The 19,164-nt window shown below is 42.6% G+C and overlaps 1 protein-coding gene across 5 annotated transcripts in view; it reads right to left on the bottom strand.

The window, feature by feature from the left end:
- The window catches only part of CHCHD6 (coiled-coil-helix-coiled-coil-helix domain containing 6), a 115,152-nt gene extending 97,155 nt beyond the window's left edge, over positions 1-17,997 (bottom strand). For 3 of the 5 annotated variants that reach the window (XR_012589273.1, XM_074602245.1, XM_074602246.1), the window contains exons 1-4: positions 17,805-17,984; positions 15,553-15,685; positions 14,268-14,337; positions 11,898-12,042 (exon numbers count right to left, since the gene is read on the bottom strand). Coding sequence is in view for 4 of the 5 variants with exons in the window: in XM_074602245.1 (XP_074458346.1) it covers positions 11,898-12,042; positions 14,268-14,337; positions 15,553-15,685; positions 17,805-17,894 (438 nt within the window). In the remaining variant the exon portion in view is untranslated. Of the gene's footprint in view, positions 1-11,897; positions 12,043-14,267; positions 14,338-15,552; positions 15,686-17,804 lie in introns of all 5 variants that reach the window. The other 2 variants (XM_074602249.1, XM_074602248.1) reach the window with 2 other exon arrangements.
- Positions 17,998-19,164: the final 1,167 nt, after the last annotated feature.

Genomic DNA, 19,164 nt, shown 5'->3' with positions numbered 1-19,164 from the left:
GCTTCTGAACACAGCCGTCTGAACAGCCATCAGACGGGAAAAGGTGTTGATGCATCCCACTTCTCTTACCAGTAAAGGAACAGTGTCAAATTCTTACTTGACCACAGAGAACCACCTCTTTTAGCAGGTCACTGGTACAGCAAGAAATCACATGCAATTAGGGTTTTAACAGAACTCTATGATAACCTTCAGTAGCACAAAGCTTAGAAAAATTACACTGCAAAATGCTGAGCCTTGAACAGGAAAAGGCATGCTGGCTGGCTGGCTGCGGGGGGGACAACTTTTTAAATGATAGAAAAGTATAGGCTGGACTGACATTCATTATCTTTACAGTCATAGTTTGCTTTGCAGTTTAAAGCTCTCGTGCTTTTCCAAGTTTTGTACTTGAAACAAAATTCTTTTACCCTGAAAAATTAGGGAAGAGGATTTAAGAAACATGCTGGTTTATTTACAGCTGACGTAAGTTTTTGTTGGTGGTCTTTTTTTGTTTTGGTTTTTTAGGGTGCTGTTTTGTTTTGTGGTGGTTTGTTCTTTGGTTGCTCTGTTTGTGGGTCTTGGGTTTTTTTGGTTTGTTTGTTTTTTGGTTGGTTTTTGTGGGTTTTTTTGTTGTGGGTTTTGGGTGGTTTTTTTTTTTTTTTTTTTTTTTTTTAAACATACCCATATTCCCAATCCCCCTTTTTCCACATTTAGCTGTTAAACTAGGAGAGCATAACACATGAAAATACAAAAATGACTGATTGCTCAGGTCCTCAGCTGGGAAGAGAACTGCTTTTGTAAGGAACCATTTGTGTATTGGAAGTTTGGAAGCTGCAGAGGGGACTCTCAGTTTCAGCTCAACAGTGCCAATTACAGCTATAGCAAGATGAATACTGAGGAACGAATCCATTCTGCTCAGAGCCTGGAGAGAAGGGAAAAGGAGAAAGAAGAGATAGGAGCATGTGTTTAGGAAAAGAAAAGGGGCTTGAAGTCATTTGCTAGACAGTGAACCACTTTTTCCATGGCAAAAGCATTAGGCTGAAGATCCAGTGAATGTGCGTGGCAAGCTCTCAGTCCTAATTGGAAGAGCACTGGTTATTTAACAAATGTGTCCTTACTCTAATGTACTATTCAAGTAGGTATTAAACTATGGAGCTTTTTTCTTTTGGACAGTAATTATACATAGCCCTGCTCTATCTGTCTGTTTGATCAATTTTTACTCTCGACTCCTACGGCATCATCCTTCAAGTTTGCCCATTATCACAAAGTCTTCAAGGCTAAAAAGGCTCTAAACCCCCAATGTAACACGCAGACAGGAAAAAGAAAGCCAGCTAAGTCTCTAATTCCTTCGCCCCCTCATAAGCTTGCAGGTGTTCTATTTTCGTTGTCTAAAAATCAAAGAGAAAGTCATCAGCTCATTTCCTCTCCCTTAGTACAGTCCTTTTTAAGAAGCTACTTTCCATCATGTTTTACTCAGTACTCATAAATAATATAGATAATTGCAGATGGTCATAACAAACAAGCAGAGAAAGTATACATATATAGTACAAAGGAAACAATAAAAATTCTGATGTGCTCCAAAAGCAGAAGGAATTCCTGGCAAATAGCAACAGTTGCATCCAGGTTATTTTTTTAGTTGATGTAAGGCAATCATAGAGCCAAAAATAATATAGGGACAGACTTTACACAAAGCTAAACAAGGGTGTTGGCAGCCCACTTCCTTCTGCAGCACATATTTCCTACCTCCTCCCCACGTACAATACACATAGCTATTTCTTCCCTAAAAATTTGCATTAGGAAGGAGGAATATTGCTCATGGAAAGATAGGTTTAAAACTGCTGAAACTCCAAAATACATAAGCAGCACGCAATTAGGAAGATATTATGCTGGCTGTAATAAGAAACTCTAAGAGAGTCCACCCAGCTGCCCAAGAGTTAACATTATGCGTTTCTCATCAAAACCTCTTCCAAGAGGTTAAGCACACAATAGTCTATCTAAAGCACAGCTAGAAAGGCTGCTTGAAATTCCACACATGTGCCTCAGCAATGTATTTCTATTAATGTCCAGTGTGTGTCAGCGTGAAGATAAGGTACCAACATCATGTCCAACCAGCCAGCTAGAGAATGGGACGCCGTGTAAAACATTGTCTGATGCTTAGAATCCGGAGAACAGTGGCGTTTGCAATCTCACCCGCTGCACACGTGCCTGATAACGCCACCAACAAGGAAAGGCAGCAGGAGCAAACCACCCCATAGTTTTGGGAAACTAAAGAGACAGAGGGAGAAAGAGGGAGGGAGAGGGTAGCAAACAAGAATGAAAATAAACTTCATCAGCAAATAGAAGCAGACTAAAGGATGCCCAACTGTAGTAGAGGTTATAAAAACAAAATGGAAAAAGCTTTTGTGAAATTTCATATCAGCTTGCTTTAACTTTTCTTTAAGGTGAGAAATAAATAACATCGGAGCTTATTTTGATTTCTCCCGTCGTACCGTGTAGACTCAGCTTCCTCTTCTAGTACGATCCAACAAAGCTATGTGCATTGGGAGACTTGTGGAAGACGCTGTATTTGAGGAAATGTGATCTTGAACAGGAGACATCTGCTCTGTTGGGCCTGGTACTTGAGGTTTGAGAAGCCCGTATGTTACCATCAGCAGCTGCTGCATGGGAAACTGCTGGAATAGCCCATGCGGGTCTGTGCTGTGCGCTGATGGGTGCTATCATGCAGGTAACATTCCAGCCCATCAGGAAACTTCCTATTAGCTGAACAGCTTGCTAATACAACCTGTAACTTACCTATCTTTGAGAAAGGTAAACGAAATGCAGACGAAGGAGCGGAATGCAGTGATGCTGACTGGGAGACCACTGCGCATCGAGGAGGTGGTGATCCACAGAAGAGTGAACCTGAGCAGGCGCAGGGCTGTGCTGTGCTGCACGTAGAGGTACAGCACAGCCTTCAGGTCTGTCTTGTGCTGCACAGACTCCTCAGCATCCTAACGGAGGAGCCTGCAGGCAGCTGCCCCTTGGTAGCGGCCCCTGCAGCACCTTGCCTTTATCTACAAGAGCAGCAAGACATTCTCATGTGAACATCCTTTATGAATGGAGTTGTTTTCTTGTAAGAATATAATTGCTCAAATGACCAAAAAACGGAGGAACCTCTCCATCTGCACAGCCATGGGAAAATCCATCCAGAGTTTGTCCAATTCTGCATGAAAGCAGGGCTCCTGGCATCTAAAGGGACGTAAGATTTACTTGCTATCTATGGTCCTCTTTTTATTCTATCTTACTAAAACAGCTATTTTATTAAGCCACTTGTCAGCCTTTCTTGCCAAGACCCAGGAAGAATCCTGCATCATTTCTCTCTCTCACCGCCCCCAGTGCGGAACACTCTGCCCATCTCAGGTATCTTCTTTCCCGCCCCTCTGTTGCCAACGAGATCACGTCAAGATCTACATGTTAAGGTTCCAAGAAAAGGTGGCAGAAGCATCAAAGCTAGTTTTCATGGCATTTAGGGAATATGACAGAAGTGACATCCCGTGGCAGGTCACATACCTCGCATCCCCATCGTCTGAGAGTGCAAAAGCAACCCAAGTGTTACATTCAGTGCAAACTTATTTCCTAGCTATTATATCAGCACTTTAAAACTATAATCTTGCTTTCTTTTTAAGTAACACTTTCCAGTCAGAAACATCAAGAAAATTTTCAGTGATCACGGATCACTGATTCGAGATTCAAACATTGTCATTTTTTAGATAGAATACAATGAATACTGGAAAGCTATCACCAAACACTACGTTAGATATATATAATATCCAGAATACTCAAAACAGACAAGAAAAATCATAACGAAAAAATAAAGTTTAACCAAGTTAGTAGGAACTACATTCTTATAACACTCTCAGCCGTCACACTCATGACAATCTCATACTACAAACCATACCACATTTGACTAATACTGGCTTGGAGGAAAGGAAAGTCTTCTAAAACACCCTGATGCATTACCAAATCTCTGTTGCTTATGCCCACAAAATTAGCTGCAAAATTATAACAAAATTCTACAACTCCACAGTAGCCTGGCAGTAAAAAAAAAAAAAATAAAAAAAAATGCAGTATTAGCTTTGCCGGACCGTTCATGTAAAAATATCAACATATTATTCTCTTATTTCTTTATGAATATTTTGTAGTTATAGATAGGGGAAAAGGAAGGCTAATCTTATCTTTTGCTTCTTAAAAGATGGAATGGCTTTACAGTAACCCTAAGTCAGAACAAATGAATCTGGAAGAAGTTTCTGTGGAGTATATGAACTTGGTAGACAAAAAAAAAAAGTGTGAAATATGGGCACAGGAGAACTGAAGGCAAGACAGGGGAAGGAGGCAGCACCACAGACAACTTCAATTTGTTGCAGCTGTAGGATTTAAAAGAGGCCAACCTTGTGATAAGGTGTCTTAGTCCAACAGACTACAAAAATGAGAAGCTCAAACAACCATCAGCTGCTGAAATCTGCAAAAACTCTCCAAACACAAATTAACCTTCAGTCAGGAGATAAAAGACTAGCTGCAGAAATTGGAAGTTGTTAAAAAAAATGCAACAAATCAGAGCAGCAGTAGAAGGGAAAATGAGGAGTACATAGGCAGCACCTTACCCATAGCCAGATAACAGCATTGCCTTCCCTCAAGAGAAGATGGAGAAAAAGGAGGTTTTCTTTTGGTTTGGCTTTGGTTTTACTTTCTGGGTTCACTGTAGCACACATTCTCCAAAATTGCTTTAGTTAAATCTAGACCTCGCTAATGCTCCAGGGAGAGGAAGTTAACAGCTTGCTGGAAGTAGAAGACTTGTAGAACCTCACCATGCCAAGCTTAAGTTTAATGTGAACCTTTCCAAAGTCCACCATTTAATACTGCAAGATTACTTTCTATAGGGATCCCTTAAATGTTTAATGATTTCAGAAAAAGAAGTAATTCCTTCACTGCAGAAATGCACCCACTTCTACAGTAGAAGGTAGCAGCCAAAGAGAACTCCAGCTGTGGGGCGAAAGGAGGGATGTTCTGGCCAAAGAGTATAGAATAACAGAGCACTAACTTTAAAGACTCCACACATGAATATATGTTCTTTAAAAGGAAAGTCTAGAGAAGTACCCCTTAGCTCAGAAACCAAGAATGAGAGGGACAGAAGGAACAAGGTCTGAAGCTACTCAGCCCAGCTATTTAAATCCCCCTATCAATAACTTGCAACATTTTGTAATAAATCATTAAGGCTTAAGCCAAAAAACACATCTTACCATTTGTATCAACACATTTAAAAGGCAGTTTTATTCAATTAGTGAAAGGAATCAAAAACAACTGCGTTGCAAATTCTAGCTAAAGATACCACCGCTCCTGCTAACCTACTCGGGGTCCCCGGCTGGTTTTGCATGCACTAGGGGTAGGTATGGGAGTGTTTGACACGCAGTAGGTGAATGCTCTGCAAATAGCCAAACTGCAGGGAACAAGGCTCATCAGGAGGTACCGCTCCCACAGCTGGCAGTACCCACACTGTATGGGGGAATTAGTGTTCTGCTAACTAAATGCACCAGTCATTTTGCAAAGAAAACCTAAAAATTAATCTGAAAAAAAAGGTGCCATTCCTTTAGTAAATACATGTAGATACTTGTTGCTAATCACTGTACCATCAATGAAAATCAACTTGGGAGGAAAAAAAAAAAGAAAAACATAAATGGGCTTTTTCCTCCTTTTGCACTATTATTTAAAACAAGCCTCCATTCTTTCCAACTTAAATCAATGTTTTCTGTTAAATCCACAAAAAAAAATTCAATCAAGAAACATTTACAGAAATTAAAGAACCACTAAACTCTGAACCCCAAGATTTGCATTAGCAATGTCTCCTCCCAGAACCAATCTATTTCATAGAATTTTTACATATAGGAATTTCCTATATGTAACTTTAGAAAGAGAAGGGGTTTAGCTCGATGTGCTACATTTTAGATGCAAAGCAAACAAGACCAACAAAACTAGCCCTGATGTGAGCAGTATCCAAACCATAATGCAAAGCTCATGGAGACAATACCTTTCATTACATCAACCCAAATAAATAGGGAGTCAAAAAATGACAAGTTTTGACGACAGAGGCCTCACCTCAAAAACGGCACTCTCACTTCAGTGATGGCCCCACGCTGTCATAGTTTCAACAGTTTATGTGTCCAGTTTACCAGATCTCAGCTGGTCACTCCAGCTTGTCACAATGATATGAGATTATGCACCACAAAACCCCTGTCTAATCTAGAGGTGCTTACCTATGGTTAATCAGCCAGGATAAAGCTGATCCCCAGCTTAACACAAAGTAAATGAAAGCTTTAACAAAACTAAATCATGTTCAGCATCGTTTCTAAAACCATCTTCAGTACCAGCTCAGCTGCATCTACAGCTGATACTGCTCATCAACAGTGGACAATTCACAGCAAAAAATGTAAGCAAGATTGGCTTAAAGCTTCATCAGTGACCAGAAACATAAAGAACTTTCCATGAATAGGCCAATTGGGTCATTCCTCCACCTCTACAAGGCCAAAAAGAAACACTGCTCCACCCAATCTCTCCCCCTGCTACCACCAAAATTCTCCTCCGTTGCATCAATCTATGAATAGGATTTTGAGTTTGTGTGTGTCTGTCTGTGCTGCTTTCAGCAATTTTAAGCAATTTTACACCCACATTCTTTGAAATGGGGAAGAAAACATACCAGTGAAAATGTCAGCAGACCAATATACACTAAACCAAGGGTGCAAGTGTCCAAAACATGCCACTGGCAAACTCCAAGAGTTCATAATCCCACATTCACAAGATGTCACACACATCAAAATCCACTGCCCTGATCAAAGGCATTCCCCACTCAGCATTCTTCCTTCAGCCCTTCTCTCCTGAATCAACAAGAGAAGAGAGCCTCTGAAGAGCAAAGACATTACTTCTGGGCAAGAAATCATCTGAAAGAATCCAACAGCCTATGGCCAATTATAATCAGCTACTGAAGCAACTAGAGAAAAACCCTAAATCCTTGTGAGTATTTCTTTCCATGCTCATATTCCAGGCCACACTAATCACAACAGTGCAATGCTGGAGCCACCAGAAAGCAAAGGCTGCCATCCAGCAAGCCAGTGAGCAGGGCATGACCAGGAACATTGGAAATAGCAAGCCATTCGTCATTGACAGATGGCGAAACTCTTCCCCAGCAGTTTAGGAATTCTGTGTCCACTGTTTTTGTCACGCAGCAACCAATGCCCATCAGTCTTGCCTGAAAAAGCTAATCGTGGTGCAAAGTTTGTCCTACCATCACCCCATTTCTGAATTCATTCTTTCAAAGTGAGAAGGAAGACGATGACTTTTGGTCAATAACTCCGACAAAGCCATTATCCTAGGGGTATTAAATGGGGAGATAAGAACTTCAGGGCTTTGCACAAATCATATTAGTTCAATTCTCAAATCCGGGTAATGCTTCTTTTCAAAGTATTAATTTCATTTATTCTATTTGCTCTCCCTCTGTCCTGATAACACAGGCACACATGGCCCCTAAATGAGATCCTCCTATTTTATAAGTTATAATCCTCCCTTTCTAGGGTAGTAATGAGATGTCTTCGCTTAATCGCGTTTATTCCCCCCCCCCAGCTTCTGCTTTTCTCCATCCCCATTCCACATTGATTTGTCTCAAAGGTTTCGGCAAAAACCATCAGGCAGGGAGTCACTTGCTCCAAGAGGCTCATGATGCATATGCTGCACAGCTTTAGGAGATTACAAAAGCAGAAAGGAGAAAAAAGAGCAGCTTTGCTTGCGATGTTTCTTTTGTTGGTAAGAAGGAGAAAAAAAGAAAGCCAGAAGAACTGAGAAGTTGAGAGAAGAGGTTTTGATTCATTGGAAATGAAAAAGGAAAGACTCCTGGTACAGGGGAAAGGTGAGGCTATTCACAACACAGTGAAGCAATTAAATAACTTGACTATGACAATTTTGGAAGTTCCTCATGCTAGAAATAAAAAAAAGATTTAAAGATCGCTGTATTAATTCTTGGATATTTCACATGAGACTTAAGGCGTGCTACAAGCATTAGTTAAACACCCTAGGCCCTGCTGTGAAGTACTGTACATATAATCCCTGTTGTCTTTTAAGTGCTCACAGCATTAAATTATTCAGAGAGTCCAGTCAGCACCATGACCCTGCAGTGCTGTACAAACAAACAAAATATTTTATCTCTAATACAAATTGGTGAGGGTTCTTCTGCAGCAGCTTAGCAGACTACTTCCATTCAAGCCAGTCCCACATGGTTAATCAAAAGCCATATTCAAAGACAGAAGTGAATGCTGCAGTGTTTCTACCCGCAGAGCTATTTTGCTTCTTAAACTAAAACTTTAGGGAGTTTTACTCAAAACCTAAGGTACCTAGAAGCTAAGTAGCTTGTTCAAAGTCATAAAAAAAAAAGAAAGATCAAGACAAAAATGTAGAACAAGACCCAGGTACTTAATTCTAAATCCCTCTTGTAACCAGTGTACCACTTCAAGAAAAAATGGAAAAAAAAAATAACAAAACAAAATGACCAAAAAACCTCCACAAAAACCCAACAATAAATTAATCTGCACCCTACCCCATAAATGATGAAGTAACTGGCCCCAGAAGCTGACAGCAATTTCTTTATCAAAGGTTATCTGTAGTCCATGCTCTCTTCAGGAATGTGCACTATATAATAAGACTGAAGAAATGCTTCAGAACAATACTGCCAATAATAAAAGTCAGTTAATGAAAATCATAAAGGACAGATTAAATGACAAGAGACGTTCAGCACAGTCAAAATGAAATGAAATCATTTCAAAATACAGCTATCATATTTGGATTTATGGTCTACAAGTGGTAAGGTTAAAGGAGAATATTGTAGCACTACTGAAGACAACTCTATAAGAGAAGGCTACTAATCAACAACATATTGATATGTTAAAGGCACGGGGCACCTCAAGATCTTACTGCAAATATTAAGAAAAATAATAAATAAAGCAAACCTTTCTAATTATATGTGGCATGATTTTCAATTTTTACTAGATTCAAGTACTGCTAGAAGCAAATTATTTGTCTGCTATTTCTTTCATGGGAGTTGTGCCACTTTTCTCTGGCTTCCCTAAGAGGTCACAACAATAACAAAAACCCTGGAATTTGTTTGCTTATAAATTTAAGCAGATAATTTCCTGTGCCATCTGCACCTGGACTACCACTAGGTACCTAGAGTTCCACTACCATCTTCTACCTGAAAGAGAAGACTGACACAGAATGAGATGAAAGAGCAACTCACACCCATTATTTGCCTCATATGCTAGGACTAAAAAGCAGAAAAGTGAGCAAGAAACATCCAAGCCCGCTTCCAAATAAAGGAAGAAAACAATACTGGAAGACAAAGGACAGATATTATTTGAGTAGGATTAAGACAATACAATAAGGTAACCATGACTAAAAGGAAACTGTAGCTGAGATAAAGCAAGTCTGATAGGGATCCCAATAATTTAGAAGGCTGGCAGAAACAGTTTCTGCTTAGGAAGACATCTAGAAGCCGAAAGACAATAGCTTTGACCTCATCTTTGCAAGGACAGGCTAGACTATTCCATTTGTAAGGATCTTAAATTTATGACTGATCAAGAGATTGTTAAAGACCAATGAAATTTAACAGTTTCTCATTCTTGCATCACGTTCTGGGCTAATGCTCTGTGGTCACTATTTATCTTTTATGGGTTACACAAGGAAAGCTTGATCAGATTTTTGCAGAGCATCAAGTATGCAATTCTGGGTGTGCAATACTGCACAATAAAAGCTAATTTGGATAACAGCTTTTGTATGTTAGAGGTCAGGTCTCAACTCATTGTAGAGGTGCCCTCCTTACACTTCACACTGCCTGGCTCTGCTAGTCACATTTCTCCAGGATTACTCCGCACCTCACTGCGGGAGGGCCAGGCTCTACTTATGAGCCAGGCCACATCGTTAGATTGGACAATAAATCCACTAGCTTCTTCCCTCCCCTAGCTCCTTTACAGAAGTCCATTAATTGCATTCATAAAGAGAATATTCTTTTTCTAGTGGAAAGAGAGTTAATACTGTGTCTGCTGACCCAGCTGTTCTATGCAGAGTAACAGCAGTCACCTGCCTCAGACATCATTATCCTACAGCTCAGCAATCAGGCAGCTTCCCGTGGTTAGGGTGCAATTTGCCAAGAGGAAATTTCCTAGGACACAGCAGCCGTTCACAAGCTATATCCAGGAGAGCAATCTCAGAGACCTACCAACCCAACCACATGCAAATGTTATCATGGAGTCAAAAAGCACAAATGGGTCAAAAACCACAAACAGACAAATTAATGTAAGACAATTTAATTAAGGACTGTTAACCACCAAGGTGAAAATTCCTCTTGTTGAAGAAGCTATAAGCCCCAGAATGGCAGAAGTTGAGGGTACGCAGGTGGGAAATAATGCTATACACCTGCCCTGTTCTCATGCTCTCCGTACACAGCTGCTACGGATCACTGTCAGAGATGGGCTATAGCTAGAAGGACTTTCTGTCTGAACCACTATGGCCATTCTTATTTACATTTTATTTATTCAGCCCCCTAAAATACCTTCATATTATAACCTCAGAATGGTTCACAGCCAAGTCACGTGCCTGGGTAAGCCATGCCTATTAGCATTCAACATACAGAAAAAACATGCTCATAGAAAGGTTCTTCAGCTAAATCAAGTGCATGCAACAGATCACTAGGATGAAAGAAACACAATAAAGACCATTACTCAAGTCTGTCCTCTTCCTAAACCATCCCTTCCATGTGTACTGGGGCAAGGAGGATTGCTCTTAGTCTAGTTCTCTCAATAAACAGTTTCAACATCACAGTCTAAATGAACAAACAATTTGAGCTCACCGTGGCAAGCATAGTCCCACCTCGCTGTCACACCCTGACACTTGACACCACCCAAGGTCAGGAAAAAGTGGCAGTTCAAGTAAGACTCTGCATTGTTTACAGGTAGTACACCATTGCCATAGCAATGCTAGTATTTAAAATAAAACTATATAAAATAGTATCATGTGAATATTAAGCACCAATGACAACCCCAATCTGCTGTAGGGATAAAAGCCTTTTGCTCTACTCAGTCTCATCTCACTGTATTTCCACCCTCATCACTGCTCTTCCCAGCACCGGTATGACAATAACCCAATGGGTTATCTCAGCAACAACAAGGTGCCTGACTAATAGTAAAGGCTGCAGCAAGAAGTCCCCAAAAATAAGTCTGCTTACTGGGCAAGAACAGATTGGTTTGGGAGTCAGTGGTGCGTACAAAATGGGTTTCTGCTTCCTGGTCCCTAAAAATCAATCTTAAGCCTTCTTCAAAACGTTACAATACTTGACAGTTTTATAACAGTTCTTCTGTTACCAGCATCATAAAAGACTCAAACAACAGAACTCATCATTGCTTTTTATTAATTTGGGTGTTTGCACAATTACACTCTAGAAAAACGGAGCTAAGTTTCAGGATAGATCAGCTCAGCAGAATCTCATCCTGGATATATCAAAACATTCACTTCATACACCTGATAGTTTAAAAGAGGGCTCTCTAGCTCAGACAACGACCCCATATACACACACCACACTGACCTGCCACAGGTAAAGGTGTCCCCAGCACAGTCATTGCTTACTCCTTTCCCTGCAAGCTTGGCCTTAGTGTCACCGCATGACATGCTGCAGGCGTAGCTTGCCAGCTGCAGTGTTAAGCCCAATGTAAGTGATGAGCTGGGACCTGATGAGTGCTTCAGCCTAAATCAAAGTTTCTAAGCTCACCACGCAGGTGACATTTAATGAATCCCCTCAAGCAGAGAGATGTTACCCTCTCCTGTATGGAAACATACTGGAGTCTTCTGTTACTCACCAGCTGGGCCGCTCTCTGCCTCTCTTCATTAGTGTTGTTCCTTTCCTGCTGAAGGGCAGTATTCAAGGCCTCACTGGCTGCTTCCCTTTCCCTTTTGGCCAGCCGAAGCAGCTCCTCTTGGACAAGTGCCTGTTCTCGCTCATACCTGTATGAGCACCAAAGGCAAACAGAGAGAAGGTGATCAGCAGACTTCTCGCAACAGAGCCATGGCGTAGCATGGACTATTCCTGCCTAGAGCCAAAACACTAATCCATAATCTATTTGACAGAAAGTCTGCTCACAGCCCCTCCATTATCAGCAGGAATTCAAAAGTCCAACAAACTTTAAACATGACCTGCGGTTTCAGTGAGGTACAGCTCTGGCAACAACAGTAAACTTAGCACCATATAAACTTTATAGTTCAGCTATATTTAGCTCTGTTAAGTACTTAATAATTATCACCTCAAAACAGTGAGAACAGAAAGTAGTTAGATAGATAAATAGGTACTACTTTGGAAAAGATCAAGGGATGTACAATAATAAAAGGAGTTAGCCTATCTGACAATGCTGCTCTTCTGCTCTACGAGGGAAAAAAAAATATCACATAAAATGCATGCAGCAACAGAGCTGAAAGAAGCAGCCTCAACAAATCCATAGCTTAGACACTTGAATCTCAGATTGCCACAAAGGAAATTTTGTCCAATTCAAGCTTTGGAATTGCGACGTGCAAGCAGAGAGAGATTAACATGAAGTGAATTACAGAATAAATTGGGTTAGATGGGACCTTTGAAGGTTATTTATTGCAGCCTTCTGCTCAAAGCAGAACTAACTTCAGGGTTAGATCAGGTCGCTCAGAGCCTGCTCCAGTCAACCTTAGATGATCTCCAAGGGTGGAGATTCTATATCCTTTTGGTGCAACCTGTTCCAGTGCTCCACTGCTCTCAGTGACTGACTGGGGTTTCCCTCCCTACTCCTTATACCCAGTCAGAATTTCCTCGCTGCAATTTGTGTCCCTTGCCTCTTGTCCTTTCAGTGTGCACCTCTGAGAACAGTCTAGCACTGTCTTCCAAAAAACTACCTGGAAGTTGAAAACAACAGTTAGATCCCACCTCTGCCAATGCAGTTCCCGAGCCTCTCTTCTCCCACGTCTCTAGATTGCCAAGATCCCTCTGAGTGGTAAAGTTGCCATCCACAGAGCAGTGACCACTCCCTAAGTTTGGCGTATTCCACAAACTTTCTCAGGGTGCATTTCAGCACAATCAGGTCTGGTTCTTGTTCCACAGTTCAGTCGCAGGCATACAAGCTGCTCCTCCCTTTCTTGTCTTCCCTGCTTACCTTTCCGCTGCATTTCTGACCCTACCCCTCCTTTCCCAGATCAGGTATTTGGGGTGCAGTTCATAGCTCAGCACTGAAAACTGCCAGCAATTTCAATTCCAGAGTTCCCCAGAAAGTGAACCAGTTTTCCACAGACTTCCTTGGTTTCATCTCTGACTTTCCTAATGACAGTGAGATTGATGCAACAGGTGTTTGTTGCAACAGGGTTGGACAGTCAGTTGTAATACTAAAAACAACCACCGCAAACAGAGACTGCTTTTCATTGTTAACAGGAAAAGACTAATCTTTACAGCATTTTTAAGAACACACAGACATCATCAGGCCAGCAGTTTTATAACAGAAAACTACGAAGTTACACAGAACTGAAGTTCTCATTGCCCTGCAATGCCTAGAACTAGGAGGAGACTGATGTGGTTCTGTCAGAGAGGTGAACAGCTTTCTTTTGCAATTTTTTTTTCCCCCCTCACCTTACCCCCATCTTCACTGGTACTTCTATCTTAATATATTAAAATACCTCGGGATAGAAAATTCATAGCACTCTAGCACTGGCTGATAGGCACTACATCCCATCTAGGAAAAGTTGGAGGAATGGAATCAGATACATAAGATGGATCTGATTATTTTAGGCATAAATTCAATTAAACCCATTACCATGTTTGAGATTACAAAATCCCTAGGGGAAGCATCAAATACTTAGACTCCCTCATTTTTCCCAGAAAAGGCAAACGTAGCCAAGTTTATGCTCTATTGGTCTTGCAATGCACATCACACAAGTTTTCTGTAGTTACCAACTCATTACATTGGTCCTCCCTGTTTCTACACTGTTTCACCACTCCAACTGCCCACAGCTCCCCTGACTGCTCCTTTTGGCTAAGGGACAGGCTTCCCTAAAAAAAAAAAATTGTGTTCCATGGCCCTTAACTGAAAAAGGCTTCAGAGGGGATTCTCAGGCATTAAAACATACAGTTATTGTGCTTGGACTGAAGTAAAACATACATGTGTATATACATTCTAAAAGGAGCTAAACTCTTGTCTTTTTTAAGACCTCCACCTCACCTCCTGTACAGTTCCTGTTCTGCAGCAGTAGACTTCTCACCAGAGTCGCCTGTCCTTGGTGGCTGGATTCCTAGAAAGAAGAATAGAAACCTATGACAACTATAGTACAAAACGTAGTCCTTCACTACATCACAAATTATTTGAGGAGCATGTCATATATGAGTGTTATCCCACCAAGAGAAAAACAACAATACACTTTGAAAAGTCTCAAGAAAATTTGAGTTTGATGGATGGAGTTTGAACTCACGAAACAGAGACACTGACACCATTGTCTTCAACAAGGCACACTGAACAAGGCATGCTACAGAAACTTCCAGGTAAGGATGTTAACTTCTCAAACCCTGGTTTATACTGAAGCATAAGCACGGTTTTAGACCTACTTTCCATTTCCTTCCTCTAGTTCCATTAAGTCTTCCCCTTGACCTCCTGCTTTCCTTGTAATTACAAGGGCTCCCTCAAATGTAGATGAAATTATTTGATGGAGTTCAGGCCATCCATAAGGCTGAATCCACTTTCAGGAAAGATGTAGACTAACAGCAAACAAATCTCTAAAAGCAAAGGCCTGGCTCCCTAATTGCATGTTAGTCTGGATACCTTACACAAATCCACACTGATAACATATATCAACAAAGTGTATTTGAGAACCAAGAGAAATCAAATAGTTTTCTAACCTGTAAAGAAAGACAAGTTCAGAAACCAAGTTCTCATCATCTGCTTGGCAATCTGTGCTTAGTCAGTCTATCCTTCGTTATGAGCTTATTTCAAAAGAACAAAAAGCAGTATTTCCCCCATGCATCCACTCCCTGTGCATGGAAAGGCGACAACAACGCAGCTTGCCAGGAATGAAAGATAAAATAAAATTTTAAAAAATCTGCCTTGCTTATTGCATGTTCATCTAAAAATCCTAGAAATGTTCACAAAGTGATCCAAGTTCATTAAAGTATTTGGTATTCCAAAGATGGAGAAGGAAAGGGCCTAGAAAAACAAAGCTGTCTTACTTAAGAGCACATAGCAACAGAACTAGAACCATAGCATTCCAACTGCCAGATAGTAGCTACCACAGCTACCTTGCAGGAACATAAAGAGAACATCACAGGACCATTACATCCAAGGCTTTCAATGATGCCAATATCTACATACATGAAAAGTGTTACAGGCTGATCAAAGAGCTCCTCTCACAACAAGACAGTCTTGAAAAATACAGGCATACCATATAACATCCAGTGGCAGCACTACAGAGAAGTCTGTCAAAACAGTCAGTAGACCTGAGAGGGACTGACAGTACCTGTAGGAGATTTGGGTTTCCCTTCTGCAGCTGGTGAAGATGGAGCTGTGCCACTGGATGAACGGGTTGATCTCTGGTTGTCCCTTTTACTTTGAGAAGATTCTTTCATTCGGTTCACTACATCTTCAGTGAGCTGAAACATACGTACATGGGAAAGAAATTAACCAAGTTAATTCTTAATGTGTGTATATTTCACTACATATTTGTTAGTTTCCATGCTACTGCAAAAGTATTGCCAATTATCTCATTTCAATGCCACAGTCCTGTGAATCCAAGTGGCCAACATCTGTATATTGACTTTACATTTTAAAGAAAACACACCCTATCTGTAAGTGATAAAACCTCCAATCTACTGACCCTAAAGGCTTCACTGGACGATGACAATTAATCTTCCACAAATACTAACAAAGGTAGAGAGCATGCTAAAGAAGCCAACTCCTTGAGTAGGGACATATTTAACACAAGTACAAGGAAAGTAACTAAGCAGGTTGTAAGTCCGTCCTTCGTCTTCCCCCATGCTTGCTAACCCAGCTCTGCATGGCAGAAGAACTGCATATCATACAGCAGAGAACAGCTGCACAGCCCTCCCCTTCCCATAAGGCTGCAAAAGTTTTTGCAATCTCAACTTCATTCTCACTCCCTTCCTTGGGTCCAAACCCATGGAAAAGAAAGAAAAGTTAACTTGAAGTTTTCTGGCCATTCAGTCCAAGGGGGCTTCTCACAACACTGTTAAGATTGACGCCTTCCTCCTCACAAGGTCAGAGGTTCTGTACCGACTGTTCTGGCTCCAGAACAAAACGAACTGAGATTGTTTCCCCACCTAGGCTGGTAACAGACAGATTTTCAGCTGCACCACTGCAACCCAACTTAACAGCATTTTTAACATATTCGTTGTATGTTGTTGTCATGTCAAATTCCTGGTTATGGGAACTGATTTTTAAAAACAAAAGTCTGTAAAAAGCCAGACTTCGCTAAGGGCAGGCTCAGTGGAACTACTTTTATATACATAGCTAAAGAAAAAAAACAAAACCAAAAACAAAATAAAAAAAACCCAACTAATAATGTCCTTGGTACTAAGAATGAGAAATGATTATTTTGTTTCACAAAACAAGCAAACCAAAAAAAAAAAAAAAGGAAGAGAAAAACTTTTACTTCAGGAAGTCAAATAGAAAGGTCTACAAAGATGACGGCTCATGCCCTATGAGATCCATAGGGCATCTTCATCTTGAGCTCCTGGAGGTCATACACAGACCAGTTACAATAAACCCACGCTTTCTCTACTCGGCATCTAGCTGATGGAACAGCTAACTAAATTGAAGCACCAGAACAAATTACTTCTATGGCAGATGTGGATGAGTCCTCAAGGGGTCCCTGTCTATATCCTGTAAAAAGAAATCAGGCAAAAATGACTTCATCTCCATCGCTTTAAAAAGAAGATTACCGCAATCTTAGTTAACTTTTGTCAAATGATTAGTCAAAATGGGACATAAACAAGTAACCACAGCAAAACACACTCTGCAAGTTCATTTCAGACAAATATTAGGGGAAAACCAGATAAAAGTATGAAGAAGCAAGAGCAATGAAATGAAGGTAGTCATAAAAGAAACCCAACTTAAATTACCAATGGAAAAACAGGGAAATACTGATGGGGAGAAAGAATGTTCCTTAATGATACCACCACTCTCCAGGGCTTGTTTTCACAAAGTTCAAGAAGCAGCTTCCCACTGCCCCTGCTAGAAACATCCCTAATCCTCACTAATCCCCACAACCTCTTATCTCCCTGCACGTTCAGACAGCGGTGCTCCGCCAAGGCTCCTACTACCATTAATAAGGGCAGAGGTGTCTCCTCTTGGATGCCCTCAGAGCCAGGCAGCGCCTTGAGCATCAAACTGCTTGCAAAGCACAAGAGAGGGGCAAGATGGGGTCATTAAGCAGCGAGGAGGGAAAGAGGGTTGAGAGCAGAGTTTGGAAGGGGAGATGAAGGGCTGGTGTGTCACCGCTCCAGAAAAGCCATGCTCAGGCACTCAGCCCCCTTCCCCACCACATTCCAGCCATCCCATCGCCTCTCCAACCCTCTACCCCTTCAGCCTTACAGCTTTATCTCCCTTCTTCCTTGCTGGTTTGCCCCACTCACCCCCCTCCAGCCCTGCACCGCATCCCCTGCTCCCCTTGCCCTGCCCTACCACTCCAGCAGGGCCTTCCTCAGCCCGGCTCCCTGCCCCCGGCGCCTCCATCTCCCGGCCCCGCCTCACCCTGATGCCCTGCAGCACCCGCACTTGCTCCCGCTCATCCAGCCCGAAGGAGACCTTCCTGCCGCCGTGGCTGCTCTCGCTGCCCCCCATGCCGGCGGCGCTGGGGACGCCTCTTCCCGCCGCGCCCCCCACACAACCTCACACCGGGCTGCCGCCTCTCCGCTTCCCCCGCCCGCCAACATACCCGCACCCCATTGGCGGCCGGCTGCGGGACGGCCAATAGCGCGGCGCGGTGCTAGCGGCCGGCCGCGGTGCAGGCTGGGGGCTGTAGTCCGCCGGCGGCGGCTGGGCGGCCGGCCTGACCCGGCCCTGGGGGCGGCTGCGCTCCGAGGCAGGGTACAGTCACCGCTTTATCCTGCGACAGACCCACGGCGGCACCGAAGTGTCTCCCCCCTGTAGCCCTTGGCCTCGCCGAGCTTCCTCCTCTCCTCCTGCCCGTCCTCCACACCTTCGGTTTTGAGCGCAGGATCAAACCACCCCAAAAACTTCCACACCCCACCCGCGGGGTTTCTTCACTGGGTCACAGTTATGGAAGGACAAAAGCCAACCCACGTGGAACCACGCAGAAAACAAGCCAGGAAGGCACAAAGCTTGGCTCCAAGACCCAGCAACCACCCAGACGACGTCTGTCACAGAGGTTCATGGGCAGAGGAGCCCTCAAGGGCATCCAGGCAGTTTTCCCTCATCCAGTGAGGCAAAGCAGCTCCCAACGCAGCCGAGCCAGGGCATCCCTCACCCCACCAGAAAGCCCTTGTCCACCTTCACACATGCCATTTCTCCATAGTCCTCGAGGGAGGTCACCACCCCACACACCGTCTCACATTTCTCTGGCGATTAAGAACAAAGCTACAGCCTACAATTTCCAGTCAGTTTTACAGCAGCTGCTCTGTGGGCAGAATTCACCTCCCAGCTCCCGTCAGCCACCCTGTTCCAGCGAGACCTACTGACCGTGCCATTACCTGCCGTGACAGGCACACACGGGTCCCACCTAGGTCAGGCCATCACAGATATGGTCCCTGTCACCAGGCACAGCCGATCCACAGCCTAAACCAAAGGACTGAGGAAAAACAACATACCACACAAGGAGCCGGACCAAGAAATGGCAGCTTTGAAGGGTCTTTCCCAAGTAAACTTTCTGCATTCCCAGGAACACAGGCCACGTGATGACCTAGACAATTTTGTGCATTTGTAACTACAAAGTTAACGAAGCCTTGGTATCAACATGCTCCTTATCTACTTCTTAGCAGCGCATTGGAGCGGTTTTAACTGTGGAATGCTTATTCTTCACTGCAGCTAATGTGGAGACTACAGCTTTGACTCAGCAGCAGGGACCCCGACCAGCTTTAAGGGACATCTAGGA

This window comes from Larus michahellis, chromosome 10 (assembly GCF_964199755.1).
Source record: "Larus michahellis chromosome 10, bLarMic1.1, whole genome shotgun sequence".
In the NCBI taxonomy this organism is placed as follows: domain Eukaryota; kingdom Metazoa; phylum Chordata; class Aves; order Charadriiformes; family Laridae; genus Larus; species Larus michahellis.
The sequence above is the reverse complement of the archived record's forward strand: the minus strand, read 5'-3'. Positions and strand labels throughout refer to the sequence as shown.